The sequence below is a fragment of the Mastomys coucha genome, unplaced genomic scaffold (assembly GCF_008632895.1).
Source record: "Mastomys coucha isolate ucsf_1 unplaced genomic scaffold, UCSF_Mcou_1 pScaffold4, whole genome shotgun sequence".
Lineage (NCBI taxonomy): Eukaryota > Metazoa > Chordata > Mammalia > Rodentia > Muridae > Mastomys > Mastomys coucha.
In genome coordinates, this window is record NW_022196910.1 from 46,905,592 (window position 1) to 46,931,212 (window position 25,621).

The 25,621-nt window shown below is 41.0% G+C and overlaps 1 protein-coding gene across 20 annotated transcripts in view; it reads left to right on the forward strand.

Annotated features, from left to right (window-relative positions):
* Grip1 (glutamate receptor interacting protein 1) overlaps positions 1–25,621 on the forward strand; it is a 648,195-nt gene that overhangs the window by 386,814 nt on the left and 235,760 nt on the right. For 8 of the 20 annotated variants that reach the window (XR_004112745.1, XR_004112746.1, XM_031349325.1 and 5 more), the window contains exon 1: positions 21,545–21,844. The exons of 11 other annotated variants lie outside the window; for them this stretch is intronic. Coding sequence is in view for 6 of the 9 variants with exons in the window: in XM_031349325.1 (XP_031205185.1) it covers positions 21,562–21,844 (283 nt within the window). In the remaining 3 variants the exon portion in view is untranslated. Of the gene's footprint in view, positions 1–20,624; positions 20,642–21,544; positions 21,845–25,621 lie in introns of those variants that run through there. One more of the 20 variants, XM_031349342.1, reaches the window with a different exon arrangement.

Here is a 25,621-nt window from a genome sequence, read left to right on the forward strand (position 1 = left end):
TCAGGGTGTTTTTAACCACTGGAGGAAGCAAGTCCTCAAGGATCACGTGACTGTGCATCTCCTTACACCTACTAATTTCCCCTTTAACTAGCTGGGCGTTTCTTGCCCTCCTTCTCCCCTCCTCCTCTCCCAGTCTGCCCGAGCTGTCTGGAGGAAGGTTCTGGCAGGAGGCCAGGAACACCAGGAAGCTGGAGACTGAAGGACAAACTATTGTTAAATTCTGCATGACAGAATTCCCAATTGACTTCAGCCTGAGGAACATTTAGGGCCCCACAGAGTTTCTGATTGAATTGAGTGTTTTCTGTTCTACTGAGCAAGGTGACTTGTGCAGATCAAAAGTCAACTTCATTTAATGCCTTTGCCTTCTAAGTGGTCTGTTGATGAATTTGGTTCGTAAACTGTGAAAATTCAGTTATAAATTCCCAGAATTAAATCAGTTCCCACGAGTGATTAATTCCTGATATCCTAATGTTTATTTTATTGGTATGCTACTTATTTGTGTGATTTAAATGCCCACCTCCCCAATTGTAAAATCTGTACAAGAGTTAACAGCCAAAGGTGTACACACTGACCACAAACATTTGCTTATGTTACCTCCCAAACAATGTAAAAGGGGAAGGCTGCTTCTAAAACTATAAGGAAAATGGTATCCAGAGATTTTTCAAAAGTTTTTGGAAGATAGAAAGCAGGTAACCCAAGGCCAAAGTTACAGCCCAGAGAGAACATAAGAAAAATGACCTGGAAAGTCGGATTTAGCAATGGAGCCACAACCAAGCTACAAAGTGAAACAGAGGCTTGCAGGCAGGGGCGGGGCAAAGAGGGCATGCAGAGGCCAAGGCGTGGGGTGGGGGCAGGGCAGCAGTGAGGTGGGGATGGGGCAGAGGCAGAGAGGCAGAGAAGCAGAGAAGCAGAGAAGCAGAGGCAGGGGCAGGGGCAGAATCCTGGGTCTGATTTTGAAGGTAGGAGCAGATTGGGAAGTTAAGCGCCATCTATTTTAGGACATCATCACGCTCCATTATAGGACAATCTCAGAAATTCACGAGTCTTTGTGAGTCTTCCGTCATAGTGACTCCCTGAGCAAAGCTTTCTGGAAAACATCTGTTCTAGCACAGTCTGTGATGGACAGGTAAATATACATCCTGCTTACATTGCTACCTGTGGCCTGCCCTAGACCCTGCCTGCCCTTCTAAAGAAGGACTGATCAAGAAACTCAGGCACTGTAACCCATCCTCACTACTTTTTCTTCATATGGTTTAACTCTTTTGTCTTGCTGTTGTTTTTATGTATGAGTTTATCCGTTACCTTTTCTTGTTTGTAAGAATCAATAAAAAACATCATTACCTTAAATGGGATGCTGTATAGAATTAGAAAGAAAGCATTACTTCTACATGCAGTAAATGGATGTGTCTGAAATATAATATTGTGTCAAGGAAGCTAAAAAAAATCCATATGATTTAGTTTAGATCCAAAGACATCAATTTGTAAGAATATAAGTCGGAATAGTTACTGAGGAGATGAGAGGGAGGTTTAAGGGGTACAGGCCCTCATGTGCTTCATAATCTGATTTGTGTGACTGGATACGTGTATATATATATATATACACATGTGTGTATATATATATGCACACATAAATACACATGTATTATATATGTGTATATATACATATGTATATACACATATATGTATATGCATATATATGCATATATACATGTATACACACACACACACACACACACACACACACACACACATATATATATATATATATATAGAGAGAGAGAGAGAGAGAGAGAGAGAGAGAGAGAGAGTATGCATACATGTATACCAAATGACAGTTCCTTCAATTGTTTACTCTTGGTCTGTGTGCTTTTGCATGTGTAAACTCTGTTTAAATCAAAAGATACTTTTAAGTCGAAAGTTTAAATAAAAGTGGTCCTTATGAAGCCAGGCATTGCATGGCAGTGCTCACCTGTGATGCTAGCAATTGGGAATGGAGGCAAAAGAAATAGAGCAGGAAGAAGTTCAAGACTAACCTGGACTACAGTCAGCCTGACTCCCCAGCAACAGAACAAAACAAAAATAATGAATAAATACATAAATAAATAAGACATTGGGTTCTTATTTCAATTTTATAAACAAAGCTAATAGAAGATCTTATACCTACCAGAATAGAGAGATTACATAAATGAAATAGTTTTCTCCCTTGTAGATTAGGGATAAACACAATTGAAAATGGATAAATGATAGCGTTCATTTTAAAATCTTTCAAAAGTTTGAAAAATGAAATAGTAAAGAATTTTCCTATTGAGGAATAGGAACAGGGGAGAAAGAGACAAGAAGGAACATCCATCTTTACTCCTGCATGCCGTTAACATTCAAGATAAAAATGCAGACGGTAAAAAGCCTGATCTCTGCCAGGAACAAAAGCCTCCATGCCCCTAAGGCCTGCCACCACTGAGGTGCCAAATTGAATATTCCTTCCATCTTATTTGTCTCAATTAAATCTTCACACCTCATATTCTCTCCCAGGTTTATTAAGATGAAGCTTATTAACCCAGTTCTACTGATAAGGGAGTTGAGCATCAAGATACCCAATTATAAAAAATAAAAAATAAAAAAAAAAGAGAGGATAAAACATTATTCAGGCAAAAGTTTTCAGGTTGCCCAAATATGTTTGTCATGGTCTTGGGTTTAAATTTGAGTCCCCGCAGCCAGTGTGCATCAGGTAGGGTGCTTTTATGATGTTTGTTTTAAAAACTTACTACACTCTGTGTGTGTGTGTGTGTGTGTGTGTGTGTGTGTGTGTGTAAGTCAGAGGACATCTTACAGGGTTTGGATGTCTCCTTCCACCATGTAGGTCTCAGAGCTAGAACTCAGGTTGTCAAGCTTGGTGGCAAGCATGTTTACCCACTGGGCTTTTACTCCTGCCTTCTCATTGAGTTTTTGGCCTCATTCCCCATTTAAAAACCACGAGAGATCATCATTGCCCAGTAACGAATTCTACAAGGGAGGGTGACCACTAGTACTTCTGCCCTGTGTGCAGGATGCTGTAATCATGACATCACAGATGTTGTGGGTAGTTTTTGCTGCCTGCTATAAGCTACAGGCAGACTGCGCTACCAGGCCCCTGCCCAGAGAATATTGAATCCAAGGATGAAAAACACAGACACACACATTGCTCAATCTCAACCTGCCTTCTTGGTTCAATGGCTGGCCACTACTAATCTCTCTAACAGCTAGCATGCCTTTCCCAATACTCTTAGCTCAGCACCTCTCAATCTGCCCTCAGCTTCAGTTGCTCAGTTACCTCTAGTCCCAGCTCAACAGCCTAACCTCCCACCTGGAGAAGTGGCCTAAGGCCACTCTGCCAGAGATCTCTCAAGGCTTTTGTCCCTTCTAAACCTGGTGACAGCACCTTTCCTCCAAGTGCATGAGTAGAGTCTGGTGTATTGATTTCTGGGGCTCTGTCCCAGCATCCTCTATTCTCTGCTCTGCCTAAAACTAATTCTGCCAAAAGCTACTAGTCCCTCAGTCAAAAATGAGCTTTGTAACTTATCTTGGAATACATAACAAATTGCATACTTTGTTATGTAGAGGCAAAGTATATTAGCATATTAAAGGTACATAGAAGTTAAATAGGAAATAAAGCTGATTAATTTCATTTGACCTGCCATGTTCTTAAATTTATTTGGTGGCTGGACTATTTTCCAAATAGTCCCAACTATATTTAGAGAAGCCAGACTTTACACACCATTAGTGTACCTCCATATATGTCAGAACTCCTGGAAAATAAAGGTGCCAGTCATTAGCAGATCCTGCCCAGTAGCTCCCACACGACAAACTTTTCAGATATGCACTTGGCAAGACCTGAGAGATGGAAAATTCACAATTAAATTTTGTGAATCGCCTCTAGTGGCAGCGCTCTCTGGTACTGTGTATAAATTTAGACTTGTGTGCTTTAGATCCAACACGTGTAAAAGGCAAAGTGTGCCATTACCAAAAAAAAAAAAAAAATGTAGAAGTCTGACAAATTCTTTCCTAGACAGAGAACCCTCCCACACACATCTACAAGGGATGTGGATGTCTGCCCATAAATTATACTCCCTCCACATGACATATGCCTCCACAGTGTGGGGCTCTGCACTTGAATCTATCCAATCATTTCAAGTTTGTTCCCAATCCCGTTCTTTTCCATGAATCACAATGGAGATGATTTGACTCTGTAGCATTTAAAGGTCAGCGATCACCCCTAACTACTGAAATTATGAAAGACATAGACAACCCTTCATTTACCCTTTGCAATCAACTCCTCCCAGAAAAGCCTGCCTAACAAAGCTCATTGCTTGGCACACCCACCCAAATGAGTGAGGAGAATTTCAGGAAACGTTCAATGTTTCATTGATATATCAAAGGATGTTGTCAAATATTAACATTTCTATAGTCAGTCTGTGTCTGAGGTCTTTAGGGCAATGATTAATCAATACGTTCTGATAGTGAGATCCTGGCATCGATGATAGATAACTTTCAGTTTAGTGGAGCCTGGGGGCGCTTTATTCTAATTGATTTCAAAAGACTTTCCTGCTGTCTTCATGAAGGTGAACAGGAGGGGTGCTCCACCACTTAGAATTTGATCTGTCTAACAAGCGTTCTCCTCCTCACTGGCCCTGACAGGAGCATTAAGGTGCACCTTTTGAAAAAGCATTAATAGCCTCGGCTTCAGCCCAAGGTCTTACAGCTTCACTCTGAGACAGTCCTGTCTGTAGAACCAAAGGCAAAAAGGATCAATGAACACAATATCCCTTACCTTTTCTCGGCGTGGTAAGGGAGAGCAGTAATCAACAGAGGTTCGTTAATGCGAGATATTAGGTTGAGTGACTCAGACTGACCATTCTGTTTTTATGAAGAAATAGGGGACAGAATCTCAATTACTCTCGTAGAATGAGGAATTTTTATGAGCTCTTCCTTCAATACTTAAGATAGTTTTAAAAATATTTTGTGTGTATGTGTGTATGTGATATGTATGTATATCTGCCATAGTATATGTAGAGTGGTCAAAGATTTATTTTGTGGAATCGATTCTTTCCTACCTTTGAGGGTTCTGGGGAGTCAAGCTCAGGTAGCCTGGCTTGTAGGGCTCATTCCTTGCCTTTCAAAACCAAGCTTTTAGCCCCAGTAAGAGAATTTTTGTTTTCATTTTCATTGAAAAAAATTTTCTATACACTATATTCTGATCATGCTATCACCATCTCCATCTCCTCCCAGATGATCTCTATCTCCCAACTCCATGACTTCTTTCTTTCTCTCTTCATATAAAAAACAAAAACAAAACAACAACAACAAAAAACCCAGTCATACAAAAAAGCTAACAAACTAGATTACATATAATAATAACAAAAATAATAAAGAAAGCAAAATCACCAGACATATGCATGTATGCATATACTCAGACACACACACACCAGCCAGAGAAATCTTTTCAGGTTGTTATCTGACAGAGTCTAGGAAGCATAGCATGAAATAATTTATTTAATCATCTGAGGAAAGCATGTCCCTATGTCCTCCTTGAGAAGTTCTAACATCGAGTCAGCCTCTTCACACGGCAGCAAAAAGTTATATGCAGAAACTCACTAGAATCCCTGCTCCCACAAACAAATGGGATCCTCCAATCACCCTTGAAGTGGAACGGTTGTCAGTGACATCTTCTGTACTGGGAAGATGCTGGGCATCCCTGGGTGGAAAACTAGGGAAGGATGCTCAAGAGAAAGAAGCAAAGCGAGGGAGGAAGGCTACAGACTGTAGGTTCAGAGCACCAAGAAGGCAGATACCCAGCAGCTCTGGCTACACAGAATGTCTAAAATATCAAATTGAATGGAATAAGTCCTGCCCTTTATCAAGCCAAGGCCCTCCTTTGAACCATGGGATGCTAAATGTGTTTCAACTTATGATTTGTGTTAATTCTCCCGAGGATGGTTGGTGTCAGTCTACAAACATAGAAGTAAGGGTAGCATAGAGTAAGAGAGCTGAGCTGTGTTGTTGAACCTGGGATGGGGACAGTTGCATCTTTACTCCTGTGAAACCAAAACCAAAGTATCATGGCTGTGGCTAGAACCTTTGCTGACTGAAAATTTTCAGCTGGCTCTGATCATGACATCTTAGGATGGCTGTGCTAAGTTACAAAGAATGCATATAGAGTGAACAGTCATTTTACTTAAAATATCTTAAGAACAGAGATGGAAAGAAAACTGAATTTCTGACAATGGAAATAGAATAAAGGCTATTGTGAAGATGTGAGATAGTCCTTCAGCCAAGCCCTGGGTAAAGCTAGTGGGAACTCCAAGGCATGCTAGTTTAGGGAAGAAAGAAAATACATAAGTCAATTAATTGTCCTGTCTTTCTAGAGAAATCCCCAGTACAAAATACATGTTCAATGGAAGGCACTCTGAGATTTAGAGAAAGATTATACTGAATTTTCCCAGTTAAGGCTCCTTTAGGTGAAAGTGGAAATATCAGGAAGCATGGTCTCTTTTAGTTCTGTTTCTTTTCTGGTCATCACAAATTTTGACACAGGTCTCATTTCCACAGAACCTGGTTTTCAGGCTCTTCCCTGCATTTCCTCTCTCTCTCCCTCCCTCTCCTCCTCCCTCCTTCCCACTCTCCCTCTCCCCCTCCCTCACTGGCTCTTTCCTACCTCCTTTCTCCCCATCCTCCCTCCTTCCTGCCTCCCTTCCTCTCTCCCTCCCTTTGTCTCTTCTTCCCTCCCTCCATGACTATGGGTCTTCCTTCCTTCCTTCCTTCCTTCCATCTTTTCTTGCTATTTTAAAGTGTAATCACCTCTTCTGTGAAGAACACATTTTACTAATTTCACTTTTGCAAAAACTTGGCCTTTTTCATTAGGAATTTGACTTGAGCAAAGCCCTTCACCAGGACTGAAACCTCTGGGGCAGCAGTCAGTGTGAAGAACTTTCCTGGAGCTTCCTACTCTGATAAGTCTGCCTTCCCATTATCACACAGGAGTAATTTACTAAAGCATTATTCAATCTTTACATGTATTAGCTATGGAGTTGGGTATATTTTTAATGTCTCTAAGAATACCACTGCCTACCACTATATTAAGTATTCACGTTCCTAAAAGTTGTTGATATAATTGTCTATATTGAATATTTACCAACTTGAATGTTTACAAATATTTAGCATGTGACATGACTTATATGGTAGAGAGTTCATATATTTATAATAATGTACCATATTCATTTGTACTTATATGATAAATGTGTGTGTGTGTGTGTGTGTGTGAATGCATATGCTGGGTGTTTCCCTATGTGTACACATATATACACACAAGTTTATTAGATGCTCTGCACAAATATTTAATTTCAACATACTTAACTAGCCACTGTTCTTGCTTATGGATCATATCTGTAACACCTATTGTATAACAGATCATCATCATATATGTAGCTACTTAAATGGAATCGAATTGATAACCAAACAAATGGCTTAGCTTTGCCTTTGCATATGCCTTCAAAAACCAAAGGCAAGCACTATGGGTTTGCCTGCCTGCCTGCCTGCCTGCCTGCCTGCCTGCCTGCCTGCCCTCTGTCAGCAGAGGTCACCATTTGAGGCAGCAGGCTGTAACAGTTCACTGTGATGGTTCATGAGTCATGCTTACATGAAATTGCTTTGTAAACAAACATTGCAATTGCAATACTATTAACTTTATTATATAATACATATAATATTGTATTAACCATGCAATCTATTTTTTAATAATAGGTCGTAGATTAATAATAGCTAATGATAGGAATTCATTAGCTGTTGGATAATTTCTTAGCTTAACATGTCAATTACAGGCTAAATCATTTTCCCTGTATTATAGACAGCATTGAACATTGAATGAGTGGATGGAACATAATGTGAGCCAGTTGATAGATTTTTTTTTTTTAGTATCTATATAGTGTCATTCATTTGAATATAAAGGTACATCATCATAGTAGGAAATAGTTATATTGTGTTATTGATTATACTATGTAATATTTAGCTATTGTTATGAGATAGATTTGTTATCTGAATAGCCAAGTAAAGACGACTTAATGATAGATTATGAAAATTCTAATGCTAATACTGAGTCGATCCTCTAACTTCAAAGGTGGCGAACAGTTTCCTAGAGAATATTTATGCCGAGACAGTTGCATCTCATGCAGCTTAGACATTGCCATGAGGATTACAGAGAAGGAGAAATAGTTCCATTTTCCTCTCTAGAGAAGCATCAGCATTGATTTGTTTTGATTGCTGCCTGGGTACAGCAAACAGAATCATTTTAATAGAAAACAATCCTTTGCTTATTTTGTATGTACAACCTGTATGTGAGCCTGAGATATATCTATGGAATTTACAGTGTATAAGATCAGTTTTTTTTTTCTGGTCTGAAAGCATGGTAGGACTTCTTTTTCTTTTCCACTAGAAAGGTATACAGAATTGCAAGACAACAATTCACCAGGAGTTAATAGTTACTGAGCCTCTTGTGGGTATGTGATGCAAAATCAAATGTTTCAAAGAGTATATTTTTTTAAATATCCCTGCTGCAAAAACACACTAGAAACACTGTCCGGATGGAGAACTCATTGAAGGGAAAAATGCCGTTCTGTTACATTGTGGTGTATTTGTTCTTGATGTTAAATTAAAATCTGTATGGAGATTGTTGCATGTGTTCTCTTTATATAGCTTCCAAGATGGAGCAGATATGATACAGCCTCAAGATGTGTCACAGTGTGCCACATTCAGGTGGAGATGTAGCTGTTCAATACTCCATGTGGTAGGAAGTAGTAACAAACTATTTTTTTTAAAATACATGACGACGGCTTCATTTATTGGTTTTCACGTATTCACTGAGCTCCTGCTACTGTGGGTGAAATCAAACTCTGAACTGAGGAGGCTTACACCGAAACAGATAAAGCAGACACCATCCTGGCATCTGGGCCAGCTCTTTTCGAATGTACAAGGAAGGCAAGCGATATTAAGGGAAACAAGCTCTCAAGGTTACTCAAAACCAGAAAGGAGTCGTGGGGGTAACAGAGTGAAGAGGAAGCTGAATTGAGATGGAGTAGTCAGGGACCTGCTCTGACACGATCACAACTGAGAGGCATCTGTGTAGCTAGGGCACAGCTAGGGGAAGAGTGTTCTCTGCAGAGCACATGCAAAAGCAAGTAAACAGGCATGGCATGGTATGAGCATCTGGGTTGATATGAGAGCTGTGTGAGCGAGGCTTGAGGGGTAGGGGTGTGGTGCAGTGGTGCAGAGCCAGGCTGGGAGGCCAGCAAGGCTGGGGGAACCAACAGTGTGAGCGAGCCAGGGGGGCCAGCAGTGTGAGCAGGGCTGAGGATGTGGTCAGCTGTGTAAGTGAGGCTAGGGGTGGGGATCAGCGGTGTGACTGAGGCTGGGAGTCCAGGAGTGTGAGCAAAGCTGGGAGGCCAGGAGCTCTTCCTTTCTGGGAGACTTGAAGTTGATTTTTTTTTTCTGTGCACAGATGTAGACATCCCTGAAATATTCCCAAAAGGTGGGAACCTAAGACAGCAAATTAATCTATTACTCTTCTTTTCTTATGAGATACACTCACACGTACATACATGGTTCCTAGCTGTAGAGAGCCCTCATCCCAGGGCCTGTTAGCTGGAACAGTGGTCCTGAGCGTCTCCTGCATGGTTTACATTGATCTCATTGATTTCTTTGTACTTTGCATTAGCATGTAATTGGGTAAACGTTCTTCATTATATATATTGTTTACTAACCACTGAAACAACTGTGTACAATCAAGTTAAGCTCAAGGTTTCCTCTCAAGGTTTCCTCTCAGCAGGTTTATCAGGAAGGAGCTACCTCCTCACAGTGAGGAATGTAAACTGTTTATTGTAATTTAAAGTATCTCTTGTGTTTCTGGATTGGCAACATTAACATTACATTCTTAAAGGGTTTTAGACCTTTCAGAGTAGAGTTTGCAGTTTCTCTCTTACTACCATGAAGACACTGAAGACACAGGTATGCTGCCTTGAATAATTTATCTTACCCTCATTTTCAAGAGACTCTGACATATGCTGGATACTGAGGAAAATCTGTAAAATGTGAGACAGAAGCCCTTTGTAGGTCAAAATGTGCCATCTAAACTCACATAAACATGAGGCATGCGATCTTTTCCCAATGACAGTCATTTCTGCACTTTTAAGCCTTTTTTTGTTTTGTTTTGTTTTGTTTTGTTTTCCAGGACAGAGTTTCTTTTGTAGCCCTGGCTGTCCTGGAACTCACTCTGTAGACCAGGCTGGCCTCGAACTCAGAAATCCACCTGCCTCTGCCTCCCAAGCACTGGGATTAAAGGCGTGCGCCACCACCGCCCTGCACTTTTAAGTCTTACTAAACATGTTCAAGCACCATCTTCCTTAATGAAGACAACCTACTAGCACAAAAGATCAAGGAGGGTCTGCTTCTTTTGAGCAGAATATTGGGACAAAGCTTAGCTAGAAGTCATCATTTGGGACACAAGCACTTCTGTCTCAGGGTTTTACTGCTGTAGACAGACACCATGACCAAGGCAACTCTTATAAGGGCAACATTTAATTGGGGCTGGCTTACAGGTTCAGAGGTTCAGTCCATTATCATCCAGGTGAGAGCATGGCAGCATCCAGGCAGGCAAGGTGCAGATGGAGCTGAGAGTTCTACATCCTCATTTGAAGGGTGCTAGTGGAAGACTGACTTCCAGGCAGCTAAGGGTGAGGGTCTTAAGCAAACGCCCACAGTGACACACCTACTCCAACAAGGCCACACCCTCTCCAACAGGGCCACATCTCCTAATAGTGCCTCTCTCTGGGCCAAGCATATACAAACCATCACAACAGCCCTGCTACATTGTAACTGGCTGTGAGATTCAAGAACCAAATCTTCAGCCTTCTCTCAAAAAGACGGAAGGTGTTCAACCACACTTGGGTGTCTTCCTAAAGCCTAGGGGTGGCTTTACCTAAGGACCACAGCCCAGACTGAAGGTACTTCTTACCATCACCCTTCTTGGAGAACCCTTTCTGATAAATGATCCTTGATGGAGAAAGAATCATTCAGAGAGCTGACTGGTATCATTAATAGGAACAGTTTAGTGAAGCAAATCTGCTCTTTGATTAATTCTCTATAGAAGAGCCAGCGTTCAAGTTAGAATGAACCCTATCTATTCTTTCTTATTTAAATCAAAGGCAAACTACTGTCAACTTCTGAAGCATTATGTGCGTACATAATAAGTTCTGCCAGAGTTGGCTCTGGTCCTGTTGAGTCGTCTAACAGCAAATGGAGATTAGGAAGGTCTCCAGGTGTCTAGAGAGGGTTTTTTTTTTTTTTTTCATAGGGATGAAAACTGCATGAACTGAATGCCAAAAAGCTGAAGAATAAGTCCCCATCTTGAAAGTCAGGTAAATATTGCTTTTCTGAAAGTGTTGTCAGAAGAGGTTTGCATACAAACAGAAATGCTCACAGGGGCCAGACATCCATTGCTTATTTAATAAATACCTAGGTCCTGTCTCTGCAGTCGAGAGAGTCTTGGCCTAGACATGAAAATTTGCATGTTAAACCTTTAAATGGGCAGCCATCAAGCTTTCAGATCAATATGTTCTCTACAGTTTTGCATCTAACACTCCCTGGGCCTTCCAAGTCATTCTTACCATGTCCCCTTCCATCTTAGAGGCTGGCTATAATGAAGCATGTCCCTGTGTCAAACAAAGCACCTGTGTCAAAGAGCTGTGCAACAAAAGTTCACAGTAACAATTTATTGGTCCTGGGGTCAATGTTGCAGTAGGAAGAGAGGTGACAAGCTGCCTCTCTGGAGGAGGCTAAAGCTGCGTTCCCTCACATCTTCCCAGGCTGAAATACAAGCCAGGCATTACTAGATACTTGGATTTCTCAATAAGACCCAGGAGTCCTATGTTGCATAAGAAGTATCCAAATTTTAAAATAGAAGAATAAATATCTATTGCTTAACAAAATTTGCTCGTAGTTCAAATGTTACCAGTTGTTCCCAGTTTTCCACTCTTTGTGGTATGTTCTATAGAAGAAAAGAGCTTTTGATTCAGCCAGCTTCTCCCTTTGTTTCTGGGCTTTGAATCAATACCCACAATTCTAGACTCACATCTATCTGTGGGGTATAGGGATGCATCCTCAGGCCTTATCAATTGTAAGAAATGCATGTCTCTGGAGAGGGGTGTTGGTACTGGAGGAGGCTGTGAGTGTTGAGGGGCAAGGAGTGGAAAGGAAATCTCTCTATTTCGCTCTTAATTTTATTGTGAAATTAAAACTACTCTTCAAGCCAGGTGGTGGTGGCATACGCCTCCCTAGCGCTTGGGAGGCAGAGGCAGGTAGATTTCTGAGTTCGAGGCCAACCTGGTTGACAGAGTGAGTTCCAGGACAGCCAAGGCTACTCAGAAAAACCCTGTCTCGAAAAAAAACAAAAACAAAAAAACCAAACAAACAACAACAAAAAACTATTCTTCATAACTTGTTAAAATGAAGCACTGGAGGCAGAGATGGCCCAGTGGTTAAGAACACTGAGTACTCTTCCAGAGGACCTGGATTTCATTCCCAGCATCCATGGGGCACCTTACAATGATCTGTAACTCTGTTCTCAGGAAATGTGACACCTTCTGCTGGCCCCCCTGGGTATCAAGCACACATATGATGCATAAATATACATACAGACATATAAATTACATATATAATTTTTTAATTGTATCTAGTCCAAACTCTAAAAAAATAAACAAATATGCAAAATGACATGATTTCAAAACACACAGAACAGTACCATATGCTATGAATACCTCCCAATGAGTATAAAATACAAAATCCTATTGCATGATTAGTTGAAAATCCTGCTTAACCTCATGTAGAAGAGGAAATGGGTATAGAATGAGTTAATCTGGATATACAGCTGCAACATTTTTTTCTTTGAAAGAACTGTTATAATCTTGACAACATATGCACACACCTTGAGGTTGTACCATATATATACTTTTGATGTCCCAGGGATGAATATTTAGATGTCCCATGTTTTCTCCATGTTCCCAATCACAAGGTTTAAAATAGTTAATGTAAATAAGAATGCAAAGACATGACTGTGGTAGATTATTTTCACTGTTCCTACAGACTAGTCCCTGCACTGCCCTTCATCAGTGTCTTCATGAGAAGGGCTTCTCCAGTTGGCTTTTTCTGGGCCTATGCACACTCAGTAGCCTGGGGATTTCTCTGGTGCTGAGCACAGAGGTTTCATCTGCCCAGTCTGTCCAATGCCATACACTTCACCTCAGAGTTTTGTTGCTAAAGATGTTTGTCCTGCACTTAAGTGTAGCTGTGTCCCCATGGTTACCCTAGAAGTTTTTGTGGTTCAGTGCTTAGCATGACAGCTGGATTTCGGTGTGCACTCAAACCACAGCCTTCACAAGCAGAATGACTGAATTCCATCAGATTCTATTGACAGCTCAGGCAGGAGATTCTCCTGGATAGGTTTCATGGCAGATCCCACACATTCCTACAGTGAGTACCTTCTTCCTAAATGAGGGGACATCATTGGTCACTTCGCCTCTATAGCTTCAAACAGTGACAGAAATCCTTACTTGCCACATATAGGTATCATGAGCACCTGAAGGAGGGGCAGGTTTAGGATGAAACGTTCACTACACTAAGTCATGTTGAGTGAGGATTGCTGATCAAATGCTTTGGATGACTTGTGGTATATATTTCCCAAATTAATACTTAAATGATGCTCTCATGGTGTGGGGCATGCACAGCAACACCTCAGTAGTCTACAAAGGAGCAGTTGGGCTTAGAAGGGCACCTAGAGCTTATAACAGGCCTAGTTTTGTTTTTGTTTTTCTCAAATATGAATGAATGTATATAAGGTTCTAATGAAGTAGTAATTACATTGATTGAATATTAACAATTGGAAGAAATACTTTTTAAAAGTTCTTCTAAAATTTAGAATTTGATGAAAATTATACATAGAATGGAGAACCTAAGGTCCAGAAGTCTGTAGGAAGAAATCCAGGCATTACTAAGAACGGTAAAGCTATCACATAATGATGAATCATAATTTTTAAGTTCAATCTGGCCATAAGTAGAAGAGTTCATGCTAAAACAGTCAGTGCCTTCTGTCACCTGTCAGGTAGGGCAGGTGAAATTCCTCCTTTCTGACTCAGACTAAAGAGAAAGACCTGCAGCCTGTCTCAAAGTCTCCTCTAGGTCCTTCTGTCACGTGCATGAAAGCCTCAGACAGGAGCTTTCGGGGCTGGGAAACTATTCTATCAGATTTTAGAAAGGAAATGCTGAACTTGGGTTTTCAAATCAGCTTTGGTCAACAAGGAGGAGGGGGACATGAAATGTCCCCCCTGGGCAGGTACCCTGGCCACTCGAAGCTTCCACACACTAATGGCCCCTGGTTGACTTGCTGTTGGCTCTGTTCACTAACAGCCCAGCATGACATACTCAGTGCTTACTATTACTTCACACACATTTTCCTGTCCCTCAGTGCATTGGAATCTCCCTGGAAACTAAGCACTGGCTATATATCACTGTTTCCATTGTGGGACTTTGTACAAAGAAGGGACTGACTTCATATCATCTGATATTTCTTAAGAAAACCCATCCACCTTTCCCAGGAAATGGACACTGCCCATTGATGAAACTAAACACATTAAGCTGAGCCTATTAGCACATGCCTGTAACCCCAGCTTTGGGGTTACAGAAACAAAGACAGAAAGATCACAAGTCCAAGGCCTCCAGGATACATTGAGCTATGTCACTGAGAGCCTGCAAAGAAATATTTATCCTACATACACAAACCCTAGGTTCAGTTTTCAGCGCCGTAAAGAAAATGTAGACATGTTATAAAGGAAGATTATTGTTTCCTTATATTTAAACTTTTCTCACAGTAACTTCCAGATACTGATACCATTGTTAGGAAAACTCTTACAGCATAGTGTAGGAAATGGGTTTGGGGAATCTATGTTTTCCTTAATAAGAAAGTAGATTCAGAAATGGCTGATATCATGTAGTTTAGAAATAATGGATACAAATTCCCCTTGGTCCTTCCTTAAGCTATGTCCATAGAGATTTCCACCAAGCAAAGGAACTTTTGCTCCTCATTACCCAGTATTTTAAAATTCTATTTAATGTATGATGCCACAATGCCAATGAGTGGCTACAAGCACGCACATAATCCTAACGTGCTGCTTGCTGTTTTCCCCAATTAGTCACAGTGTATTAAAGTGAAGGAAATCATTTAACATCTTCCGGCAGCTATTTTTGCTGAAGTGCTCATATCCACATCAGAAGAATGGTGACCGTGAGCATTCTGACTCAGAAATAAAGAGAAATGGAGAATGTTAAGGAAAAAGCAAAATGACACAGGGAGAGGCGCGATCCCTGGAGGAGAACACAATAACTCTTGAAGCTTAAGACTTACAAAATAATTTAAATTTTGCTGATGCTTCTGCAGCCTCAGGCTTTCCTGGGCTCTAAAGAAAGTTCTGGGATGTGAAATGAACCGAGTATTGATCCTGCTTTAGAGTAATCCTTTCATCTCTGGGATGTGAATTTAAGGAGATTAGTGGACACAATGAATAAAATTCTAGATATATTTTCTCTGCGTGTCCCTGTCTCTCTCTTTCTGTCTCTCTCTATCTCTCTCTCCCCCACCTATCTTCTTCCCTCCCTCCCCTCCCTGCCTTGCTCTTGTGTTTAATATGTCCCAAGATGAAATACCACCTTTCATTTGGCAGGATAGGATGCCCTAGAACTGATGAAGTACATGTTTGTTGGGGGGTGGGGGCAGAAGGATGAACACATAGCTTTGTCCTGCTGAGCACTTCCTTACCTATTAGGCATTGTTGTAAGCATTTTATACATAGTAGCCCCTTTAATCCTTAGGATACTTCCATGAGTTGGGTATTATTAGCAAGGCTGCTTTAGAGATGAGGAAGTTTGGGGGCAGAGAGGTCAGTAGCTTTCCCAAGGTCACACTGTCAGATCTAAACCCAGTCAGTAGGGCACAAGAGCCAGGCTCCTAACTTTTGTGATAAATATTGCAAAAGGATTCACTGCATAAATGAGGGGCATTCTGAAGGGAGAATTCAGTTCTCAAGTGAGCAGGCTGCCAGTTAGGTCTAAAACAGAGTGTACTACAACACTGGAATAGACTGATCTGAAATATGACATATCCAAACTGCAACCTACAGGCTAGCTCCCGTGTTTTTCCCATCCCACACCATTCACATAGACCTCCCCATTAATCACAGAAAAATCTCAAGGGAATGTCTTTTATCCATAATGTCATATGGGTTTCAAACATTGTTTTCTATTCCTTTATTGTTTTTTAAATTACCTGTTAATGTTGTATGTTTATGGAGGAGTGTGAACATGTGTGATGGGATAACTTTGCATCCAGTATGAGTTCTAGGGATCAAACTCAGATTGAGCATCTTGCTGACCCTCTTCCTGCTTATAAAATTTTATTTATTTATTTGTTTGTTTGTTTGTTTGTTTTTCAGAGGGCCCTATATATCCAAAATTAGCCTCAAACTCTCAAACTTGCTATTCAGAGTGCTTCTGCCTCTAGAGTGCTGGCACCTCTAACGGTTACGATTAGCCTATGGGCTTAACTTGGATGCTGCTAATCATTGTGACCAGACTATGTAAACAGTCTTTCAAAGAATATGTGTCTTGTCACAATATCTGGACACAGAGAAAATGTGTGAAGTACATCCATTAGGTCATTTCTACTAGGAATATTTAAGTTGCTTCTCATTGACAATATTCTACTAAAATTTACCAGCTGGGCATGGTGGCATATGCCTTTAATGTTTAGGACAGCCATGGCTCTGTTAAACACAGAGAAACCCTGTCTTGAAACCCCTGTCCCACCTCCCCCTACCCCAAAATTCAAACTCCACAGCACGTTTACAGTTTAATTTCTGAGAGTTCATAACTTTCCTATAGTTTGCCGGAGTCAAGATAACATATCTTTAGTAATGAGCTTTATTTGATTAATAAGTTCCTTGGACAACCCTGCAGGATTAGCATGTCACTCTAGCATTTTTGTTTCCCTAAAGCATGCTACAACATCACTATTTGCAACAGTATGGGAACTGGAAATCTTCCAAAGTCTCATATTGAAGGCTTGGACCTCAGCTTCTGCTGCTATTGGACTTGATGGAACCTTTGGAGATATAGCCTAATAAAAAGAAGTTAGGTCACTGGGACATCTCCTTGAAGGGGACATTGGGCCTGTCTTTCTCTTTCTTGCTTCCTGGCATGAGTGAGCAGAACTACTTGGCTCAGTTAGGCATCCTCCATCATGGTTTCCAACTTCAACCGAGAACCTGAAAACTATGGGCTGAAACATCCAAACCTGTGAAATAAAGAACATCTTTCCTTTTCTAAGGGGATTATCTCAGATATTCATTAATAGTACCTGAAATCTGGCTAAGACTGCTAAAGATGGACTTTGGCTAGTAAGAAATCCCATTGGGAGATGTCTCAAGTGTCTCTTCAAGAGGGTCATCCTATCAATAGTTTAAAATGAACTGCAGATTTCTGAGAGCTGTACAGGCAAGGTAGATAGCCCAACTGAGGTCTGGAGTCTCCTATCATGGCATTAAAAAAGGGAAACCAGGATACACTGTACTTGCTTCATTAGAGAACGATAGAGAAAGACAATATGGTAAGGTGTGGTGGAAAAAATAAGTCGCCTCTATTATTCATTGGATATATTCTCCTAGATCTCATTGAACCTTCTGTGGCCCTCTTTTCATTTTCTGTAAGATAGAATTAATCTAAACTTCTAAACCTACCACGATGCTCCAGTACCCTTAGTATTATTTTTCTCTCCTTAGGCGATGATCATGGAAACCTGATGTCTGTACAGAATTGTATTTGCAGCTTTGCTCTCTAGTGCCATATGTTTCTTCTTCCTGGCATCACTATTTCTTCCATTTCTGTGTGCCTGAACCTTTTTGTTAAGGTCTAGTTTAAATGCCTAGAGTGAGACTCTCCCCGGGTCCTCCCCAGTGATCATTTCTCTTTGTGTTCTGAACTCTCTAGGAAGCTCTCTTGACCATGGACCACATCCTCATGATCTTGTATCATTTTTTGTGTTGCTTTGATCTTTCCTACTGTGCTCCAGGGTCCTGGTGAGGGAAAGGATGTCTGGTCTATCTGGTTTCCCTCTATGGTCCTTAACATGGTTTCTCACACACTGGGAATCAACAGTTCTGTGTTCAGTTGAACTGAATGAGAGAGGGAGACTGAACTTTGTTTACATCTCTGGAATTTTCTCTCTATACAGGTTTGATGGACTCTACTGGCTGAGTTTGGTGTAGCCTAATATAAGAGGGACAGAGAGACCTAGTGCTAGTGGCTTTCCCTTGCCCTCCTACTGGTGAATTCTGTATTTCTCAGGCATCAGGTTGCCTGTAGTAGATGGTGCACCCTGAGGAGTTTATAGATTGAATACATCTTTAAAAACACTATCGAAGAGAATCAAGCAGACCAACTTCAAACAGGAAATTGCAAAAGGAAGTATCTAAAGACCCCACAGTTTGATTTATACTTAGGGAATGTATTGATTTTTTTTCATTGTTATTAAATATGATCTTCCTTTATAAACCAGAAGAGTATGTGTTCTCTTTGCTCAGCCCTGTCACCCTATATAGTGAAAAACCATTTGCATTTGCCATGAGTATAATACAATAAAAAAAAATCACAAAATTCACTTACGTTTATATATGGTGTTCAATTTTCAGAACCACTGATGGGCTTTCCATGTTTATTTCTTAGATTGTTTTATAAATCTTTAATTGTCAAGTTTCCTTTCTAATTTTTAAAAATGCTGCTAGGTAGTTGCTGAAGCACATTTAAGTCTGTGAACTGTAGATACACATGGTATAGTTTGGTGCCAAAGATTCGCTATACACGTACCCGCAAAATATTCCAAGTGTGGGCGAGGGTCCCTCAGACTCTCATCAACTTTCAGTTAGGTGTACTCAGCTAGTTTCTGACGGAATCCTTGGCTTGAATGCATTGCTATAGACAGTTCCTCCTCAGGAGCTACAAAGGAGCCCAAAGGATTCAATCTTTCAGAGTGCTTCCATGGCTGCAGTAATCACCGTGGGATGCTTTGTCATGAAAATGGAACATGCTAGCTGAATCCAACTCAAGAAACATTTATTGAGCAACCGTCACAGGCTGGACACTCAAAACTCATCCATCCCTTGATTTGTTTGAGTGTAAAGAGGGAAGGGGTCCTGTAGCCAGCAATCGTGTCGGTTAACTCATGGCAGGTTCAGAATGGCTCAGAATACAGTAAGCCAAGGAAAGGGCACCCTCAGCAATTATTGCAGACCACGCCTTAGCAGGGATGATATTGAAGATATTTACCAAGCTGAAGAGCACTGGGCAAAATTGACATTGGCTATGGTCTAGACTGGCTCCTCTGGAGCTGGACAGTGGCTGGATCATGAGCAGGTCTGAGGTCTTTTAGGAGAGGCAAGCCTGATGTGGACATCAAAATGGCATTGGTGGAGGAATGAGGAGGAGATGAATTATAGTATCATTCTCCAAGTAGAGCCTTCCTCCATCCAAACAGCCAGGGATCAAACATGGCGTCTTCTGAGCTGTGCATCATTAAACAGAACTTAAAATGAAGGAGTCAGCCAGGCAGTGGTGGCGCACGCCTTTAATCCCAGTACTTGGGAGGCAGAGGCAGGAGGATTTCTGAGTTCGAAGCCAGCCTGGTCTACAGAATGAGTTCAAGGACAACCAGAATGAGTTCAAGGGCTATACAGAGAAACCCTATCTCAGAAAAACAACTAACTAAATAATAAAAATTAAAATAAAAAAGAAGGAATCACATAGTAGAGGGAACAGAGGCACAGAGCTGCCGAAGACTGACTCCAGTTTAGCCCAAGCTCCTTCCATCCAAACTGCAACCTACAGGCTACCTACCCACTGTCTCTCTTGTGTAATCATGATTAATTCTTATTGACCAATCAGAGAAGGCAGATAAGGTGTTGGGTCATTAACATGAAATAAGTTAGATATGTAACTTGCCTAGTATTTGTAGGGGCCTGAGTTTGGCCCCCAACACACACACACACACACACACACACACACACACACACACACAAAACTAAAGCTTTTATTATCACCTTGTTTCTGAATACATGAAGCTGATCCTTGATTACTGAGTACTTTCAGTTTAATCCCTGCTAAAGGTCTTACTGTTGTTTTCCTACTTAGCTCATTGTCCCCTCTGTTCTTTACACACTTCCAAAAATATATTTGTTCAAGGCAAGTTCTTGATCTAGGACTTAGATGCTCAGGGACCACAGCTGTATCTTAGGAATTATAGAGTCCACCATGTGCCTATTTCAGGAACACCTCATGTCTGCTCAGGCGCATGTGGGTACGAAAGTAAATCAAAAATTTCCTGGTTCTCTGATACTTCTATATAGCTTTATTAAGAAAACTAAAAGTATTCTAGAGAGGTAAATTTCAGATATATTATGATGTCATAAAGTGCAACATTCTGAAAACATAGCATGCCCACTTGAATCTCAAAAGGCTTAAAACAGTGAGTATTTGCTTCTTAGCACTTAGATATGTATCATTATCCAGTGAGCAGCCTACTCCTCCCCCTCATCAGTGAACACTCTAAGCATTTTAAGAAAACTAGAGACCCATAGAAGTTAGGCAGCCAGCTTTAGGTAATGTAGCCAGCATGTGGGCTGCCTTTAGAAGCCACAGGCCATGGGTAAGCACACAAGTGCCCATGTCCTAGCATTGTGGTTAGGGTCAAGTTCATGACCTATGTCTAACGTTCAGCCTTGACCATTGCTTATTTACCCTGTTGCTATGGATACGTCCATCTCCATGTCCTGCGATTGCCTCATCTGCAGACAGGATGTGTGAAGAGGAACTGACTAAGGTGGTATAGCAGAGCTCCATAGCTGCTCAGCTCTTAATCCGGCAGAGAGCCCATGCTCTCCCTCCGAGCTTCCTCACTGTTCACTTCCCGATGCCTGCCCTTTGCCATCCCTCTTGTCCCAGGGATCCTGTTCTTCTTACTCATTTCTTGTCTTATATATTATTTTCCCTCTCCCATCAATGGAGTGAGAGCTGATACAGGGAGAGAGAAAAAAAAAGACAGAGATAAGATTTGGGAGACTTTCCTTGTTTTAACAAAGCAAGTAAAAACATCTCAAGACTCTGGAACTACAGAGGCAACCCTGTAAAACCAAAAACAAAGGCCAGCAATACCTCCGTGACTTATTAATGGAATTATTGAATTTCATAATGGACACTAAAATATAGCTAAGAAAACTATTCCTCGGTCAGTATACAAAACATCTAAAGAGGGAGAAATAGGAATTTCACGTATAAAAGCTAAGCGTGCATGAGAGAGACACAAGGATCCGTGAGTATGGTCACCTGTTCCTACTTAACTGAAATCTTGCGTGCCTGTCTTTGTCTTTAGAGTTTTCTGAAAGGCGAATGGTCATTGCTGCTGCTTTTAAGAAAGCCGCGTCAAAGTCTGTTGAGAAACACCTGCTTCCCCCTCCTGCACCTTGGTCTCCAGCAGCTTTGGTCATGAGCACCATCTACTTTAATGCCGATGGCTCCATCCTGTTTAAAGAAAAGCCGTATTTCTCTGCCTCTGACGCCTTAGATGCTTACCTTGATGATTTTCTCTTAAGCCGTGAGCCTCCTGACCTTAATGACACACAGGGTAATGTGGATCAGAGCCCTCATGAATTACTGGCTAAGCCAAGCAGTGGTAAGCTTTCATGATTTTCAGAGTTGAGTTTTAAGTTCCTATAGAAAGCCTATGCTTCATGTCAATACAGTCTCTGAAAAGAAGTCTCCTCCCCTGCTTGCGATTCATCAGGCTTTTTGTTAGATTGTCAGAGCATCTTACGGTTGCAAACTTTTCCAGCTTCGAGTACTTTTGATTGGAGAGTTGCTACAGAAAATGAATCAGTTCTTTTATTGTGTGAAGTTTCCCCAGAGAAGTAAACACACATCTCACTGCAGATAATGAGCCAATGACGGGCAAAAGACATGATCCCACTCAAGTGTAGCTTGGTGAACATTCAGTTCAATGAGGGCAACTTACAGGAGCCTGGGTCCAAGATTAGTGGCAGGAGCATAGGCAGTTTAGGGCACAATACCACAGAGAAGGAAGATCTCTCTGCCCCTCCCCCCAGCAACTGTGATTTGTATTCAGGAATGGGCGTGGCCTAATGAACTCCTCCCCTTCCAGTGTTAATGTCCTATGAATCTTGAGATGGGGCCTTGAATCTTATGAGCCCCCCTACTCTATGACAGAAAGTTAGTGGATACAATCTCCTGCTATCTCCTTTTGGGTAATTGTAGCTGCTGATGGTTCAAAAAGGCAAGGGCCCTGTTGTGCTAGGAGGACGACAGTAATTACATTACAGCAGTATTAATTACTGATAGGCAAAGCTCCGCCCCTGGAGCCTAAAGCCTTGGGCTCTATGCTTGGAAAGCTAGTCATGTAAATTGTCCAAACCCCCCTTGTAACATGAGAATAATTCTAAGCATAATTAATACTTCCCTTGATTATGGTGGAAAGGAAATGAGTGGTGGAACATTATACATTGTTGAAGGTATAAGTTCTTTGATATTTATTTCTGGGAAAAACCGAAGAGAGGAAACTAGCACTTGAGGTCACGTGACCTCAAGGTCTGGTTTCCACTCTGCTAGTGACAGCAAGATACAAGAAGAGTCGCTTTTACTCCCTGACTTTTAATTATCCTGTCAATAAGATGGGGCGTTGAACTTTATGGGCATCATAATTCTGAAGCTTTATTATGTAGATGGCAGAAAAATAACATTGGTCCACTCTAGTATATCAACACTTCTCATTTAAAAGTGTCATTTGACGAAGCTGACAAAATACCATCCTGACACCATAACCAAGTGTGCAATCTAAATTTGTGGTTGATTTTGAAGGCACTAGGGATATAAAATTCTCAGGTTTTAACTCCTCTTATCTTTATGAGTAGAAATAACAGCGGTGCTGATAATAGGGGAATGTCTGCTCTTCCTCCAACCCGCTATTTTAAAGACCATTATGTCAGTGTACACAAAAGAACATTACGCCTTACCTAAATAAGGGGCCTTCCCTGTCACTTCTAGACCATTATGAAAAGGTTTGCCGTTTTTATTGCAAAGTTAGAATAGATAAAGCCATTTCTTGATAGGTTTCACATGAAAACAACAAAATTGAATGGGGCTGCAGGCCAGTGAGACATGGTCCTATCCAACAGAGAACTGCATTTCTTTATGCTAACTTGTCTGATTATAGTATTTGACATGGTCTGTTGAAAGGGGAGAGATGATGTGAGGATCAGTGGAAAACTGTGGCTAAGTGTCTACATTATCTGCATAGCTGAAGTGCAAAATGCATTTATTCAGCAAGACTGCTGTCTTTCTTACCAAGGATTTTCTTTGCTTTTCTTAAGTTTTCCTTTAGAAAGAATTTTCTGCATCAGTTTTTCTCCTTAATGGGGAGAAGAGGCTGGGTAGCTGGCACTTGCTCAGGCTTCTTCCGGGCAGGTGCATCTTCTCTGGGCCCTCCTGAGCTATTAGCTACAGGATCTTCATTGCTTTTGTGCATCATTATGAAGAAAAATGCAATTCCTGCTTTCCTAAAAGAATGAAAGTGTATTTATTACAGGAAAATTCCTCAGCACGGAAATGAATATAATTCCAACACTAGAGAGAATTACCATCAATAGTTCTCTGCAATTTTCTCCCTCTGCCATTCGAATATATAATAGAATCACCTTATTGCCATATTATTGATTTCCCTACAAAGCTATTTTTGTGAGTATTCAGATCATTAAGGTAGTTGTATTTTTTTTTAATCTCTGACAGGACATTTTGTGAGATTTGATTTATGTTTCTGTGTATGGGTGTTTTGCCTGCATGTATGTATGCACACTATGTGTACTAAATACCTGTGGTAGCTAGAAGAGGATGTTGGTTTCCCTGGGACTAGAGGTATTAAACAGTTGTAGCCATGTAGGTGCTGGGAATTTAACCCTGATCTTCTGGAATAGCAGCCAGGGCTAAAAACCATTGAGCTGTCTCTTCTTGTCACAGAGAATTTGGTTGTTTTAACACATTGCTATTGACTTACATTTCCATGAGGCTGTAGTTTCTTAAAATAACCTTTAATGAATTAAGTTTCTAAACCAAAAAAGACTACATTTCAAAGGTTAGGTTTGTATTGTCAAGCTATCTCCTGGAAAAGACAAACCCATTTGATTTGCTACTAGGAATACAAAGGACCTTGATGTCCCCTTATCTACTCCCACAGATTTTGTGAGCACCCTTTAATCCCTGCCAGTTCATTGAGTAATTTTATCACTATGCTTATTTAGCATTTGTTTTTTCTCTTTTCTTCATCCCATGCTGGTAGTCTTGCTTGATCTGTATATACTTAAACCCTAACTTCATCCAGAATTTATGTTGTCGATAGACTGGTGTATACTTACCAGCTTTACTAAATAAATCCAGGGGCTACCCTTGTCAGAACCAAAAGCCCAATGCACCCTTAGCCCTAGATCCCATGACCTATTTATCTTTTCTGTACTGCTTTCATTATTTTAACTATAATAATTGTTAAATATCATAGTTGGGTTATGGACTGGAAAGTTTGGGAGTCTTCCATGGTCACTAATTCTTGCAGATGGACTTTAGAGTCATTCTTCAAATACTGGTCCTTGAGTTGCTTCTGCTAGACCCATGGGCCCTGCCTTGGTCCCCTACAACCTCATTCTTTTCCCTGCAGCCACAGTGAACTTCATAAAGTTCACGAAATCTGCAGCATTTCTTTACGTAATAAATCTGTCATCTTCCATGTAGCAGATTTAGTGCCTACCTAACAGTCTACTTCATTTTTCTCTTGGTTACAAAAGTGCATGCACACACACACACACACACACACACACACGTACACACAGGCACACACACACTCACACACATTTATACACGTGCACACACACATGTGCAAGTGCACATTCATGCACACATATGTGCGCACACACACACACACACACACACACACACACACACACACCTAGACATCCCATTCCATTCTAAGCTGTATCTAGCCAGTGGGATGCACCAAACACAAGGCACACTTCTGTCTTTCTTGTGCTCTTCCTGGTGATGGTGTTCTCAGCCATCCTCCCTGTTTTTGGGTCATCATCTTTTTCACCTCAATTTATATGTCACCAGTTCTTGACACCTCTCTGCTCCTTGCAATGTCTGTTTTATTGCTCCTATTATGCCCTTAGTGCCTGTAACACCTCATCGGATGGCATTTAACACTGTTTTGTAAGAGCCTGGCTTGTCTCCCTCAATAGAGTGATGGGGTCATCTAAGCTCTGAGTCTTGTCTACTTGCAACTTGAGTCTTCTTAGAACTTGCCTTGGGATAGCAAAGTCAGCTTGCGGTGAAGAATGAAGCATTGTGTAGGCCACGTTGCCAGTCTATAACCTCACAAATTTGTATCTTTCCC